This window comes from Saccopteryx bilineata, chromosome 5, assembly GCF_036850765.1.
Source record: "Saccopteryx bilineata isolate mSacBil1 chromosome 5, mSacBil1_pri_phased_curated, whole genome shotgun sequence".
Taxonomy (NCBI): domain Eukaryota; kingdom Metazoa; phylum Chordata; class Mammalia; order Chiroptera; family Emballonuridae; genus Saccopteryx; species Saccopteryx bilineata.
In genome coordinates this window covers 7,629,137-7,644,885 of record NC_089494.1, presented here as the reverse complement: position 1 = coordinate 7,644,885, position 15,749 = coordinate 7,629,137, and the positions used below count along the sequence as shown (strand labels likewise).

General features: G+C 51.1%; 1 protein-coding gene across 1 annotated transcript in view; it reads left to right on the top strand.

Moving 5' to 3' along the window:
- Positions 1–15,749, top strand: part of ARMC9 (armadillo repeat containing 9) — a 150,130-nt gene that overhangs the window by 29,547 nt on the left and 104,834 nt on the right. Inside the window, exon 10 of the mRNA XM_066280587.1 lies at positions 14,554–14,588. Within this exon, the coding sequence (XP_066136684.1) occupies positions 14,554–14,588 (35 nt within the window). The remainder of the gene's footprint in view (positions 1–14,553; positions 14,589–15,749) is intronic.

Here is a 15,749-nt window from a genome sequence, read left to right as displayed (position 1 = left end):
CCATCTTTGCTCCAATGGAGCCTTGGCTGCGGGAGGGGAAGAGAGAGACAGAGAGGAAGGCGTGGCGGAGGGGTGGAGAAGCAAATGGGCGCTTCTCCTATGTGCCCTGGCCGGGAATCGAACCCAGGTCCTCCGCACGCTAGGCCGACGCTCTACCGCTGAGCCAACCGGCCAGGGCAGCCTTCTTTACTCTTGAATGATCCCACAATCTTTCTTTGACTTTCGTGACATTGACTTTTTTTTTTTTATAAATTTTTATTTATTTATTTTTTACAGAGACAGTGAGTCAGAGAGAGGGATAGACAGGGACAGACAGACAGGAACAGAGAGAGATGAGAAGCATCAATCATTAGTTTTTCGTTGCGTGTTGCAACACCTTAGTTGTTCATTGATTGCTTTCTCATATGTGCCTTGACCGCGGGCCTTCAGCAGACCGAGTAACCCCTTGCTGGATCCAGTGACCTTGAGTTCAAGCTGGTGGGCTTTTGCTCAAACCAGATGAGCCCGCACTCAAACTGGTGACCTCGGGCTCTCGAACCTGGGTCTTCTGCATCCCAGTCCAACGCTCTATCCACTGCGCCACCACCTGGTCAGGCATGACATTGACATTTTAGGAGAACATTTCTCCCTTTGTGTTTGATGCTTCCTCATGATTAGATTCGGGTTGGCATCACAGGCCAAAATATTATATAGGTGATGTGTCCTTCTTAGGATAGCTCATCTGGAGGCACTTGGTGTTGAGACTTGTTTGGAGGCTCCAGCAGGGGAGCGCTGCTACTCGTGTACCCTTGACTGAAGAACGGGCCTCTCGGCCCTGGCTGGTTGGCTCAGTGGTAGAGCGTCAGCCTAGCGTGCAGGAGTCCCGGGTTCGATTCCCAGCCAGGGCACACAGGAGAAGCGCCCATCTGCTTCTCCACCCCCTCCCCCTCTCCTTCCTCTCTGTCTCTCTCTTCCCTTCCTGCAGCCGAGGCTCCATTGGAGCAAAGATGGCCTGGGCCCTGGGGATGGTTCTATGGCCTCTGCCTCAGGCGCTAGAATGGCTCTGGTTGTAACAGAGCGACGCCCTAGATGGGCAGATCATCACCCCCTGGTGGGCGTGCCAGGTGGATCCCGGTCGGGCGCAGGCAGGAGTCTGTCTGAATGCCTCCCTGTTTCCAACTTCAGAAAAATACAAAAAAAAAAAAAGAACAGGCCTCTCCTCTATCGGGGAAGGTCGTCCTCTCCGACTGAGTGAGCAGCTTCGGGAGGGATGCACATGGAGCAGTGAGGGAGGAAGGGGACGCCCGCCCAGCCAGCCAGATCAGCCAAACCAACCCTGGAGATCAATGGGGTGACAGATGTCACAGCCAGATGGCCCTCACATCCGGTATGTGGTGTTGAGTAGGGGTTCTCAACAAGGGGAGTGACTACACCAGCATCTCCTGGGGATGTTTTCAAAGTTCTTGAGCCCATGTCCCTGGAACTCATACCAATCTGCTGCCGGGTCCAGAGGCTGCGTGGGTGCAGCCAGGTACGTTAGATTAGACAGGAAGCGCCAGGGACCATGAACACCCCCATGGGTCAGAGTCACAACTTCTAATTAAAGGTTTGCACATTAATATTAGGGTCTTCAGCCTGACCAGTGATGGTACAGTGAATAGAGCTTGACCCAGGATGCTGAGGTCCCAGGTTCGAAACCCTGAGGTTGCCACCTTGAACACGGGCTTGTCGGCTTGAGTGCAGGGTCACTGGCTTGAGCATGTTATCATCAACCTGATCGCAAAGTCACTGACTTAAAGCCCAAGGTCGCTGGTTTGCACAAGGGGTCACTGGCTTGGCTTGAGCCCCCCCACAAGGCACATATGAGAAACTATCAATGAACAACTAAGGTGCTGCAACTACGAGTTGATACTTCTCATCTCTTTCCCTTCCTCCCTCCCCACCCCCTCATCAATAAAAGAAAAAAATTAGGGTCTTCATAAAAATCTTAGGACCTTTTGTAGTATTAAAAAATAATTTATTCCCTACTTTATTCTCAAGTATGTTTGAAGCAGCTTATTATTATGAGAAAACACAAATATGAGAAATGAAAAAATAGAAAATAAAAGTAATTGTGGTTAGAACTCATAGGAACAGGAAGTAGACTGATGGTTTCCAGGGCCTGAGGGGTGGGGAAATGGAGAGACGTTGGTCAAAGGGTAAAAACTTCTGGTTACAATTAAGTTCTGAGAATCTAATGTACAGCATGGTGGTTATAGTTAACAATACTGTATTATATACTTAGAAGTTGCTAAGAGAGTAGGTCCTAAGTGGTCTCAGCACAAGAAATAAAAAGATGACTTTGTGAGGTGATGGATGTGTTAACTAACCTTGTGATGGTGTTGTTTTGCAACATATACATGTATCAAATCATCACATTGTACACTTGAAACTTATACAGTGTTGTATGTCAGTATCTCAGTAACACTGGGGAGGAAAATAAATTGTGCTTAAAGGAAAAGAAAGGTAGGAATAATAAAAGCAAGCCAGGGCTCAGGCTAATAAAGAATGCATGTCACATGTTGCTCTGCACCTGGAGAGGCAGGCAGATTTGGCTGTGATCTTTCCAGAAGCTTGTGCAAAAAGGGACGGTTAGCAGTGACACGATTTATTTATAAAGGAAGGGGAAATTGTTATATAATATTTATTATGTAAGATTTGCTGCATCTAAATATCTGTGCTACACACACAACCTATTGTAGAAAGCACAACAGTAAAATGATGCCCACCACACATTCCCCAAACAGACATTTCAGCATCACTGAGATTCCTCGGGTGCCCTTTAGCCCACGGACTTTTTCCAAGTAGGTGTATTACTATTACAGTTTATTATTATTATTATTCAGTGAGAGGAGGGGAGGCAGAGACAGACTCCCGCATGCACCCTGACCAGGATCCACCTGGCAAGCCCACTAAAGGGCGATGCTCTACCCATCTGGAGCGTTGCTCTGTTGCTCAGCAACCAAGCTCTTCCTAGTGCCTGAGGTAGAGGCCATGGAGCCATCCTCAGTGCCTAGGGCCAACTCTCTCCAATCAAGCCATGGCTGCAGGAGGGGAAGAGAGAGAGATAGAGAGAGAGAGAGAAGAGAGGGGGAAAGGTGGAGAATCAGATGTCGTTTCTCCTGTGTGCTCTGACTGGGAATCAAATCTGGGATCCACACCCCGGGCCGATGCTTTACCACTGGGCCAACTGGCCAGGGCCAGGATTTTAAAACAAGTTTAAGGACATTTTAAAAAGAAGATGGTCAAACTGCTGCTTCCCAGGGTTTTCCGGTGCCAGGACCTGAGGTTAGTTTCTCTCATGGACCTTCATAGAAGGATATAGTAATGTGGTGATGAGCAGATGTCCCTGGCCACATCCTCGTGGTGCTTCATAAGTGTCACAGAGCTGCTGGTGGCCTGGGCCACGCCACACAGGGACATGTGGCTGTTCGGAGATGCAGAGTCTGCTCTTGAAGATATGACCATGGTGGTTTCAGTGTGCAAAATGCTTAGAGAATCGTCCATTGAAGAAATGTCAGCAAAGCACACAGAGACATCTGGGTTTCAGAAAATGAACTTCCTCACGGGTCCTGCAGGACGAGGGGCCTCAAGCCCCTGTCTCTGAGGGCTAGCAGAACGGACTTCTGTGTATACTGGGCGGTCAGGTCAGTTATGTAGCAGAGTGTCTTTACCCAAACTGATGGCTGTTTAGCAGTAATTGGCGTAGCAGGGTCTGTGTCTCATAGGACCACTCCTTTCTTCCCTACCGTCCATTCATTTATTAATTCAGCAGATATTGCCAGGTTTGTGCTATAAATCCCGTCCTCTTTTGTGCATACAGGGGTCCCTATATTTCCCTTTTCTGAGTGGAGTGATGCACCCAGCTCATCTAAAACTGCTGTCACATTACTAAGGAGCAGGTTAAAAGGGTGGGGCACAGCACACCTGCCATTTGATGCCGTTAGAAGCGGACACTTGTCCCGAGCCGGTCCTGCCATCCTTCCCCGTTGAGGAGCCATTGTTATCAATGCCTCTGGGAGCACCTGGGTCTGCCTGCCAGCTCTGATAATGGGGGCAGGTTTTTGAACACAGTTAACTGGGCCCAGGCCCTCAGCCTGAGCAGCTGGGGCAGATGAGCTCTGTTTACCGAGGCCCATAACCGTTGTCTTTTTACTGAGCTGTTAACTTAGGAACAGGCAATAAAAGCTGAAAATAATCTTTTACTATTCCTCTACAAGGTCATTAAAAGATATGGGGTCATTGTAAAAGTATAAAAGAATATTGTAGTTGACTGGGCACGGCTAAGGGTGAGGTATGATACCATATTTATAATGGATGGAGAGAGCTGGGGTACAGTTCAGATGAGGGGTCTAGTGACTGAACTGATAGGATTTAGAAGAAGAAGGTTGCTTTTTTATTTTTTAGGGAATAAATTCTGCTCTTAAGTCCAAATGTTATCATCAATTTTGAGATCAGTAGGTGGGTGACAGACCAGCCTCCTTTTTAGTGTGGTCTTGGTCAGCATCTCCTCGGGTGCTCTGTCGACCTCGAGTATTCCGCCTCGTTATACCCTGACGAGGGGCTCGGCTGGGGCCCATCAGAAAACTGCTAGTATCTATAAAGAGTAGTACATTTGAGACTGGCTTTTAAACATCTGGCCTTCTGCAACCTCGTTCACTGTTGAAAGTTCAAAAGGGCTCAGAAAATTGTACCCTTTTCCCCCACTGAGTTCTGCACCAATTGAAAAATAAGGCAAAAGAAAGGGAAAAGTAGCTGAAAATATCCTTGTTGGTAATGACAAAGCTTATATTAGAGAATATGGGTTTTACTTATAGGCAGGTGGGTTTCCTTTTCCTTTTTTTTTTTAAGAGAGAGAGAGAGAGAGAAATAGGCAGGGAGAGAGATGAATGAGAAGCATCAACTCATGGTTTCGTCACTTTGGTTGTCATTAATTCTCATACGTGCCTTGGGGTGGGGGCACTCAGGCCAGCGACCTTTGGGTTCAAGCCAGCGACCATGGAATCATCTCTATGGTCCCACACTCAAGCCGGCGACCCCGCACTCAAGCCGTCAAGCCTGTGCTAAGCTGGATGAGCCCAGACTTAAGCTAGAGACCTCAGGGTTCAAACCTGGGACCTCAGCATCCCAGATCCTCTTTTTCTTTTTTTTAAATTAAGAATTGTGACACTTTATTCAAGGATTTTAGAATTTGCAGATCAAAAACACAGCTAGGGAATACCCAGAGTGTTCTAAAGGAGAAAGAAAAGTTCAGAGTTTTAATAGTAAAAGGCACATGTTTGAGAAAAGTCAGCCCTGCATTTTTTTTTTTAAATTCATTTTAGAGAGGAGAGGGAGAGACAGAGAGAGAGAAGGAGGGGAGGAGCTGGAAGCATCAACTCCCATATGTGCCTTGACCAGGAGAGCCCAGGGTTTCAAACTGGCGACCTCTGCATTTCCAGGTCGACGCTTTATCCACTGCGCCACCACAGGTCAGGCAGTCCTGCATTTTTAACCCATGGATTGGCACTCAGGGTATAATCTTCCAGATGGTCAGTGCTCTGGATAATGGATCAGGTAGTCCGAATAATGAAACTTCCTTTTTAAGCATGACCAGCGGTTATCTCAAGACTCAAGAGAGGTATACATCTCTGGCACATGAACATTCTTTTCTAAGTTCTTCAGAGGTTTATCGATGGAATTTAGGTATATACAGGAAACTGATGGTTTCCTACTTTTGAACCCTGGAACTAAAGAAATGTACCTACCCAGTCATGGACGGCTGTGGCCAAGCCCCTTAGGGCCACCACCAGGGGCAGAGCTCGCCTGTGCTTTCCGGGCAGGCTCATTGCCTGGAATAAGGAGGTTGGGTAGGATGGGGGAGGGGGGCTGGGAGAGTGCAGTGAGTGGGAGCAAATGTGTTTCCATCCTACCTACCTCATGCCCAGTTAACTGTGTTCAAACTTCTGCCCCATTATCAGAGCTGGCAGGCAGACCCAGGTGCTCCCAGAGGCATTGTCTTTTTTTTGAGTCAGGAATGAAGTAGGTGGTGGCCTCTTCCAGTGGGACTGCCTGTCACCACCCCAGCCTCGGGTTTGTTGTTCAGCAACCCTTACAGATAATCAGAGATCAGTCTGCTTTTATGTTATCAGGAATCTAGTGGTAAGTCAGAGCAGAAACTTCGTCCCCGAGGAAAGAGTTTTTTGTTTTCTAAGATCATACAAGTAATACACGAATATGTGTTTGCTAGAGAATATATAATAGTTTAGTGATAAATGAAGCAGAGCACAAACCCCTTCCCTCCATCCTTCCAGACCTTTAGCTGTTATATATGTATAACACCGTGTTCTGCAGCTGTCTCTTAACAGAACCTGTTTAAGTCTTCCATATCCTTTTAGCATGTTGATATGTCCCTTATCTCCTAGATTTTAATTTGGAACAGTACGGTTCATTTAACCATTATCCTAGCAGATGTTTAGTGGCTTTTTAATTTCTTGCTGTTTCTAGTGTGCAAATAGCATCTGACAGCATCTTGCTCTTTCTCTTAGCCCCCTATTTGCACTGGGTGAGCGTGAACGCAGAAACAATCTGAAGGCGGAAATCTGAGTGTAGCCCCTTGGGTGAATCCTACGTCCCTCCAAAAGGCAAATGGTGCCTCTGGGTTTGTGGATTCACCGGAAGGGGGGTTCCATTTTAATGTATCCTTATTTGGGAAAACGGCCCATCTGGTAATTAACTCTTCCTTTCTTCAACAAGTGCAAGTAGACCTCATTGGAAATACAAGTGAAAATACTTCAGTTGTGATAGCATTAAATATAGTAAAGGTCCGTGGCATGTGAATCTTAGAAGGCATCTGTTTCCACCATCAGCCACCTTGGTTAGCAGTAAAAGCGGGCAGGAGGCAGGAAGGAGATGGGGGCGGCCCTTGTCCGGCTGACCTCCTGCACTTTTTCAGGAGACCTGGTGGTGGCACTGTTCTGCTGAGAAGGAGCCCTCCTGCAGCTTCCCAGTGTGGGGTCCACGGCTTTGGCTTAAAGGGCAGCATCTTCAGGCTTTGAATTCTCCCTTACGCAGTAGCTTTTTTTAAAAAAATTATTGATTGATTTTAGAGAGAGAGAGGGTTGGGAAGTTATGGAAAGCATCAACTCACAGTAGTCGCTTTCCACATGTGCCTTGACCAGGCAAGCCTGGGGTTTCAAACTGGTGACCTCGCATTCCAGGTCGGTGCTTTACCCACTGCGCCACCCCAGGTCAGACTCCCTTATGTAGCTTTTTTAAGTCGTGGCAAGGTGCCTGCCCTCTGCCTGGACTGCCACCGTATCTCGGGGCAGCCCTGGGCCTGGGGCTCTGAATGGAAAGGAGGAAGTTGTACACCGGCTCTTCATCCCTTCTACACCTCACACACCAGAGCCTGTCACGTTCCTGAACCGACCCTGGTGGCGTGAGGACTTGAACTCCTTGGATGTCAACCAGTTGGTAGGATGTAGCTGGCGTCAGCTCAGCCCCGTTCGTCCCGACCTCCAAGCCCAGACACGAGGGCCTTGTCCCAGTGGGTGTCTGACAGGCACGTCACATTGTCTAAATCTGGACTCGTCATCCAAACAGGTTTCCTGTCTTGTGGGTGACACTCCAGGGAACCCCTGGGAGACACCCGAGGCCCTTCCCTCTCCTTTGCCGGCACTCAGGCAGTCCCCGCGGCCTGAGGGGGGGGGCCTCCCTCCCCTCCCTCCCTCCCTCCCTCCCTCCCTCCCTCCCTCCCTCCCTCCCTCCCTCCCTCCCAGCAGCTATTTGGTCTCTCTGTCTCTGTCCTGGCCTAAAGCAACATTTCCCGACTGGTCTCCCTCTGGGAGTGCTCTGTCACAGGGGGGCTGGAGTGGCCTTTCTGGGCTTGTCCTGTTCACTCACGCCCTCGGGGGCTGGAGTGGCCTTTCTGGGCTTGTCCTGTTCACTCACGCCCTCCTGTTTCAGGGAGGATTTAGGTACACACAGGCGTCTGCTCACGTGACTCCCTTGCTTACTACCTGTCATTGCGTCAGGTCCAAAATACTCGGCATGGAGTCCACAGCTGTCCGTGATCTGATGCCCACCTGGAGGCTCAGCCCCGGTCACAGAAGCCCCGAGAAGCTCCAGTGCCCCAGCCCCTGGCACCTACCTGGGTGTGGGTGTTGCTGTGAACCCTGCCCAGCTCCCAGAGCCTTGGAGCAGGTGCCCTCGGTGACCTGGTGAGCCCGGGAGGCTCCTGCCGGGAAGCTGCTGTAGAATTTACAAGCGCCCTATTCCACCTGCTCAGTTCCATCTCCACGTCTCATTCCCAGGGCTCCGTTCCGGCCGCCCCCTCCTGCGTGGTCAGCCTTGCGTTCCATGCCGTGCGGGTCCCCCTTCTTGTTCCGGCGTGGGCAGGAGCGACCTCCCTTCTCTGCGCGGCAGCACGGTGCCCTGGCTCTCTGTGTCTGCCGCCCTTCAGTCCCAGGGCGAAGGCGCTTTTCCTCCTGTGTCCCTCCGTGTTCTCTAACGTGCCTGAGGCAACCCTTCCCCTCGAGGTCGCTCGCCAGGGTCCTGCCTTCGCTGTTCCCCTGGCGTTCCCCTGCTGTCCTGTGCAGTACGCAGCCCCAGCGGTGTGGCTTTGGTCCCAGGTGAGGGCCTGGGAAGGGCTGGTGGCAGACAGGCCTCGTCTGCAGTGGTTCCCAGCCCTCTGCCACCCTGGGCCTGACAGCCTCTGCAGGTGTTATCACGACTCTTCCTTTCTGACCCTCCCTGGGCTGTGCACACCCGCCATCCTGCGGAGCAGCATTTTTCAGAGTGTTTGCCTAGATGCCTAGAACCACTGACCCCACAGGAGTTTCCTGTCCCCCACGCCGTTATTGTGATGAGTGTGAGACATGCCGGGTACCGAGATTCACGCCAGTCGGCGGCTGCACACGGAAGACTGGAGAAGTCCCGGCAAAGGAGTGCCCAGCCCTGTCTGATCCGGTGTGTCTCCAGCCGCTTTGACCAAGGAACACTCTTGTCATTACACCTGATACCAACTTCTCTCAGCACATTGACATTATGTGTCCTTGGCAAAGCCCCTCATTCTGCCGTTGTCACCGACAGCTGTCCTGGCCCTGTGTGTTCCCAGTAAGTAAGCCCTCCTCCTCCACACCGTGGTCACTGAGGGTCCAGCTCAGGCTCCTTGTCTGCAGGTGAGAAGAGGCAGAGGCACAGGTGCTGCAGTGTCCCCCTGGGCTGCGGTAGAAGTTTATTTCTCCCATAGCTGTGGTTCCAGAGACTTACTTGCCCTGGGTCTGGCGGTGCGGGTGGTCAGAGGCTATTGATGGGTTAATACAGTTGTTGCTCCACTGTGTTCTGGGTGTCTACCTGTGCCCTGGAGTGACCCCAGCCCAGAGGGGCCTTTTCCTGAGCTCCTGGCATCAATCCTGAGGTCACGCAGTGCCCGTGGGCTGCAGTCAGGGCCGCCTAGTGAGGGGATTGTCCCTGGAGCTTGTCCGTCTGTGCTTTGTATCCATTGTTAGCTTGGAAGGGAAATTATTCCAACTGACTGATATTTTTGGAGCCTCTCCCATCTTTCTCTTCCTGGGGCCTCTCTTTCTTGGCCCGCCTGGCGTGGCTGTGTCGACACCACGTGCTGCTTAACAGATTAGAGCACGTGGTGACAGGGAAGGAAGTGTGGCTGTTTGCACCCAGGTGTCAGTGACAAGGTAAACTTCAGCTTCATCACTGCCTGGAGCTCAGTACTTCTGTTCTAGCAACCTGTGGGAGGGGCCTCAGCCTGAGACGCAGAAAAGAAGGGGGCTGTGCTGACCTTTTTTTAAAAAAAGATTTTATTTATTCATTTTAAAGAGGAGAGAGAGAAGGCGGGAGGAGCAGGAAGCATCCACTCCCATATGTGCCTTGACCGGGCAAGCCCAGGGTTTCGCACTGCGACCTCAGCGTTCCAGGTTGATTCTTTTTTTTTTTTTTTTTGTATTTTTCTGAAGCTGGAAACAGGGAGAGACAGTCAGACAGACTCCCGCATGCGCCCGACCGGGATCCACCCGGCACGACGCTCTGCCCACCAGGGGGCGACGCTCTGCCCCTCCGGGGCGTCGCTCTGCCACGACCAGAGCCACTCTAGCGCCTGGGGCAGAGGCCAAAGAGCCATCCCCAGCGCCCGGGCCATCTTTGCTCCAATGGAGCCTTGGCTGCGGGAGGGGAAGAGAGAGACAGAGAGGAAGGAGGGGGGGGGTGGAGAAGCAAATGGGCTCTTCTCCTATGTGCCCTGGCTGGGAATTGAACCTGGGTCCCCTGCACTCCAGGCCGACGCTCTACCGCTGAGCCAACCGGCCAGGGCCACCAGGTTGATTCTTGATCCACTGCACCACCACAGGTCAGGCTGTGCTGACTTTCTGAGGGGCGTCCTCACCCCACTGCGGTGGCCTCACGGGCCCTCCATGTGAGTCCTGGATGAAATTGCAAGTCTTTGAGTAATTCAGTTCATTTCAGAGAAAGATTTTTAGAGGATCTGCTCTGTGCTGGGCTGATACTCAATTAGACATAAAGATGACTAATGAAAAAACAAACCTGTGTCATTTTTTTTTTAACGAGAGAAACAGATGGAAACAGATAGAAGGAAGGGAGAGAGATGAGAAGCATCAACTCGTAGTTGTGTCACTTTAGTTGTTCATTGATTGCTTCTCATATGTGCCTTGACGGGGTGGGAAGGGCTCCAGCAGAGTGAGAGACCCCTTGCTCAAGCCAGCGACCTTGGGCTCAAGCCAGAGACCTTGAGTTTCAAACCAGCGACCTTTGGGTTCAAGCCAGCGACCATGGGGTCATGTAGATGATCTCATGCTCAAACCAGCACCCCCCACACTCAAGCTGGTGAGCCCACGCTCAAGCTGGTGACCTCAGTGTCCCAGGTCAACACTCTTATCTACTGCGCTACCACCTGGTCAGGCAGCAAACCTGTGTCTAAAGCAGAGCCTTTCAGCCTCGGCACTGTTGATATTTTAGACCAGATAATTCTCTGTTGTGGGTGTGGCTGGGTGGTATAGGATGGTCAGCAGCATCCCAGGGCCTCTAACCGTTAGATGCCAGTGATCTCCCCCCTCCCCTGGTTGTGCCAACCAAATGTCTACAGACACTGCCAGGTGTTCTTTGGGGGCAAAATCTCCTCTGAGCTGAGAACCACCAGAGGGAAATAGAAACATCCGATTCCACACGACATGAAAATGCTACTAGGTACAGAATGCATTGGAAACTTGCCGATGCTTCAAGATGGCGGGGGGGGGGCACTGCTGGGAGTGGTCTCTAGTACAGTGGGCTGCCTGAACTGAGCCCTGCAGGACCGGAAGTTGGGGGGCTGGGGGGGCTACAGGTGCACCAGAGAGGAGCTGCAGGCAGAGGCCCAGCATGGCCACCGGGGGCACTGCAGGGCCTCGTGGAGCTGGAGCCTTGGGTGAGTCTGAGGGAGGGGACAGATGGCTGGAGGGCAAAGGGAGCAGCAGAGCCAATCGGACCCCTCTCCTGAGTGGGCAGGAGGGCTGGAGGGGAGAGGGCCCCGCACCGGAGCGTGGAGCAGAGCCAACGCGGGCTTCAGCACCCAGCCACCCGGTTAGGCTACTTAGCCTCTGTTTCCTCATCTGACATGGAAACAGCCGTGGGTGAAATGCGCTGACACGTGTACAGTACAGAGAACCGGGTGCGTGGTGCCCAGTAAGCACTCAGTGATGTCGGTCATCACTGTCGTTATGAGGAAGCTGTTGCAGCATTTCAGCCGAGAGAGGGGGCCTGGGTGATGTCCCTGGCGTGGGAGGTGGGCAGAGAGGGGCAGATGGGAGAGAGCCTCAGGGATAGAAGCAGTGGGAGCTGACGCTTTGGGGGGCAGTAGAGAATGAGGACTCCAGTGGCGATTGCTTTCATCCTCCGAGCAGCCCCGTGGGTAGGTGCTGTTGCTGCCAGCACTTCAGGTGAGGGAGTGGAGGCACTTGGTTGTGGCACGCCCAGCGGATTGTGAGCTCTCTGGGAGGAGGGCTTCTGTGCTGTTCACACACGTGTCACTGGGGCCTGGACACCGGCCCATCAGTAAGGGCTCCCTCAGTAACTGAAACACCATGTCGTCCTCCCTCAGGAAGACCATGCTGGCCTTTCTTCCTTCTCACTCTTCTCACTTGACTAGATAATAAAATCTTACCGGTGTTTAACATACTAGCTGTTCTCACGAAAGGGTCAGGTACTGGTGCTTCTCGATTCATTTCTTCACAGGGCAACTAGAGTGATAGAGAGTTTAGCCAAAGAGAATCAGGGTTTTAAAAGATAGTAAACATTTTTTTAACTATGACAACAGGGAGATGTTGATAAATTTTATTTGTGGAAATATGAATTAGCCAATATCGCTACTTTTAAATATTCTCTCTTACATGTGTGTATTGTGCTAGTGTTTTAGTGTGGCGGTGTCCTCACTGACTCCTTGTCTTGGCACTTTTGGTCCTCTTACTGGGTGAGATGAGTAATTTAGTTGACATAAACTTCTTTTCTGAATTCCTTACTATTTAAACTGACAGTAGGGATAGGTAATTCCTGTAATTAAAAACCAAGGGTTAACCCTGGCCGGTTGGCTCAGCAGTAGAGCGTTGGCCTGGCGTGCGGGGGACCCGGGTTCGATTCCCGGCCAGGGCACATAGGAGAAGCGCCCATTTGCTTCTCCAGCCCCCCCTCCTTCCTCTCTGTCTCTCTCTTCCCTTCCCGCAGCCAAGGCTCCATTTGGAGCAAAGATGGCCCGGGCGCTGGGGATGGCTCCTTGGCCTCTGCCCCAGGCGCTAGAGTGGCTCTGGTTGCGGCAGAGCGACGCCCTGGAGGGGCAGAGCATCGCCCCCTGGTGGGCAGAGCGTTGCTCCTGGTGGGCGTGCCGGGTGGATCCCGGTCGGGCGCATGCGGGAGTCTGTCTGACTGTCTCTCCCCGTTTCCGGCTTCAGAAAAATACAGAAGAAAAAGAAAACAACAACAAAAACCCCCCCCCAAAAAACCCCCCCAAGGGTTAGAGAACGTTAAAACATCCATGATCACGATCCATTTCAAAGCAGGGTCTGATGACTCCCAGACTGAACGCGCCTGCTCTGTGGGTGCCGCGGAGCAGAGCGCTGGAGAGCAGGGTCCTCGGCCAGGCCAGTGCAGAGTCAGCCCGGGGTTCGGGAGCGCTGGAGAGCAGGGTCCTCGGCCAGGCCAGTGCAGAGTCAGCCCGGGGTTCGGGAGCGCTGGAGAGCAGGGTCCTCGGCCAGGCCAGTGCAGAGTCAGCCCGGGGTTCGGGAGCGCTGGAGAGCAGGGTCCTCGGCCAGGCCAGTGCAGAGGTCAGCCCGGGGTTCGGGAGCGCTGGAGAGCAGGGTCCTCGGCCAGGCCAGTGCAGAGTCAGCCCGGGGTTCGGGAGCGCCCACTCTGGGAAGCCAGCCTTTGTTCATTCACTCGTACAACAGATGTCGGCTGAGCGCCTCTGTTTGTCCAAACGCCGTTCCCGGTGCTGGGGACATGCAGGTGATGTATCTCCAGCCATTACGCAACTCCATGTCTGCCGAAAGAGGGAGACACGGAAATAATCGCAAAATAATCACAGATCAATATGATAAGCGTGGCTAATGACCATTTGAGGTCCGCGGTGACATCAAGGGCCCGCCAGAGGGCTGAGATTTCCTCTCTTCCCCTCTTCTTACTATTTTTCCTGGAGTTCTTGAAGACCTATTGCAAACATTGTATCATCTTACCTGCAGATAGTTGAGTATATATCTCTGACAGACAAGGGCTTTAAAGAACAAACGAACATAACCCCAATGCCCAATACAACAGACACTCATTCCTTAGTGTCATGGGACACCAGCGAAGTCCACATTCAGACTTCCCTGTTTTCTCAACTTATCTTTTTACATTTGATTTGAGTCAGTCCAAACCACACACAGCACTTGCTTATATCTATTTTAGTACATTTTTAACATAGCATTGCCTGTAGCAGCCAAAAAAAAAAAGTCAGTGTGAATGCCCATAAAGTGGGCAGCGATCTGGCCTTTAGTCAGGATTAAAGGGGAGTGGGGTGGGAGGGGGGTTGTTCATTTTTCCTATAAACACTTCTATATTTCTATAAACACTTTTGTAGTGTTTGACTTGGAACAAGGTACAGTGTGTTCTTCCTGTACTCCGAGATAAAATCTTAATGTATGAAAAAAACAGGATATAATTAAATGATTTTCATTGCTGCATTCTCTCCGCTGTCTTTGACCAGGCAGCTTTCAGTGCCTCTGAGAGTCTGGTCGGGTGAACCTACCCGTTTTTTTTATAGATTGTTCTTTGGAGTGGAGCAGCCACAAACCAAGGGTGGGTGGTTTGGGAAGAGTAACAGTAGTGTATTGATTAACTTTGGCTTAGGCTAATTTTTAATTTTTAAATCATGTGATTATGATTGGAGAATCTGGTGGTGGACCCAAAACTCAGCAAGCCTACTGATTTTGTGCTATTACAGGGATTTAGGATGAATGCATTGCTGTCGATGTTTAACAGGGTCTGTTCTCTTTCTGTTCCCCGCCCCCCTGCCAGGCTTCAACCATGTTAAGAGCCTCCGTGGCACCCATGTAAGTAATCGTTTTTAGAAATTGTTATTGTAGAGGACAGCTAGGGGTGACACTGGAATTCAGAGTAACTCAAATAAGTATTCATCTGAACAGCTGAGCTTAGAGAAATGCTTTTGGTTAGTTAGAACTCCATGTGGATAGTAAAGGAAATAATACCAGTAATTATAGGTAATATTGTTAACCTAGAAATATCTTTCACTGTTAATTTTATTTATTTTCATAAGGTAGTGTTAAATGGAAAAAATTATTGAATAGTTCCTATAGTATCCTCTAGAAATCAATTGAATTTACCGTCAGAAAGCAGTCAACAGAGTGTTGCAATGTCTGAATTTCCTGCTCTCTGCCGAGGGATCCCAGAATAGCTCTGTGTACACCACAGCACTTAGATCCAGGGCCATACGCTGTCCCCGTAGGGATGTCTGATGCTCAGGAGCTTCATCAAGCATGTGCGTCACAGCAGTAAGAAAGTTGAGGACCTTTGGTATGAGCGTGGGGACCAGGGTGGGTTCTGGAGGCCCTCTGAGCTGGTCCTGGGGGCAGGATGCTGGAAGATGACTCAGCCACCTGAGACAGACACCGCATTCCTCCTGCCCCTGTCCTGCCTGAGTCTGACGTTGACCCTGCACTTTGTTCTCTCAGGTGGCAGCTATATAATATACATTGCTTCTGAGCACACTGCTCGGGTTAAAATCCCACCTCTGGCCCTGGCCAGTTGGCTCAGTGGTAGAGCGTCGGCCTGGCGTGCAGGAGTCCCGAGTTCGATTCCCGGCCAGGGCACACAGGAGAAGCGCTCATCTGCTTCACCCCTCCCCCTCTCCTTCCTCTCTGTCTCTCTCTTCCTCTCCCGCAGCCAAGGCTCCATTGGAGCAAAGTTTGCCCGGGAGCTGAGGATGGCTCTGTGGCCTCTGCCTCAGGTGCTAGAATGGCTCTGGTTGCAACAGAGCAACGCCCCAGATGGGCAGAGCATCGCCCCCTGGTGAGCATGCCGGGTGGATCCTGGTCAGGCGCATGCGGGAGTCTGTCTGACTGCCTCCCTGTTTCCAACTTCAGAAAAATATAAAAAAAAAAAATGTTGATACAATGTTTGCAATAGGTCTTAAAGAACTCCAGTAAAAATAGTAAGAAGACGGGAAGAGAGGAAATCTCAGCCGTCTGCCCCCA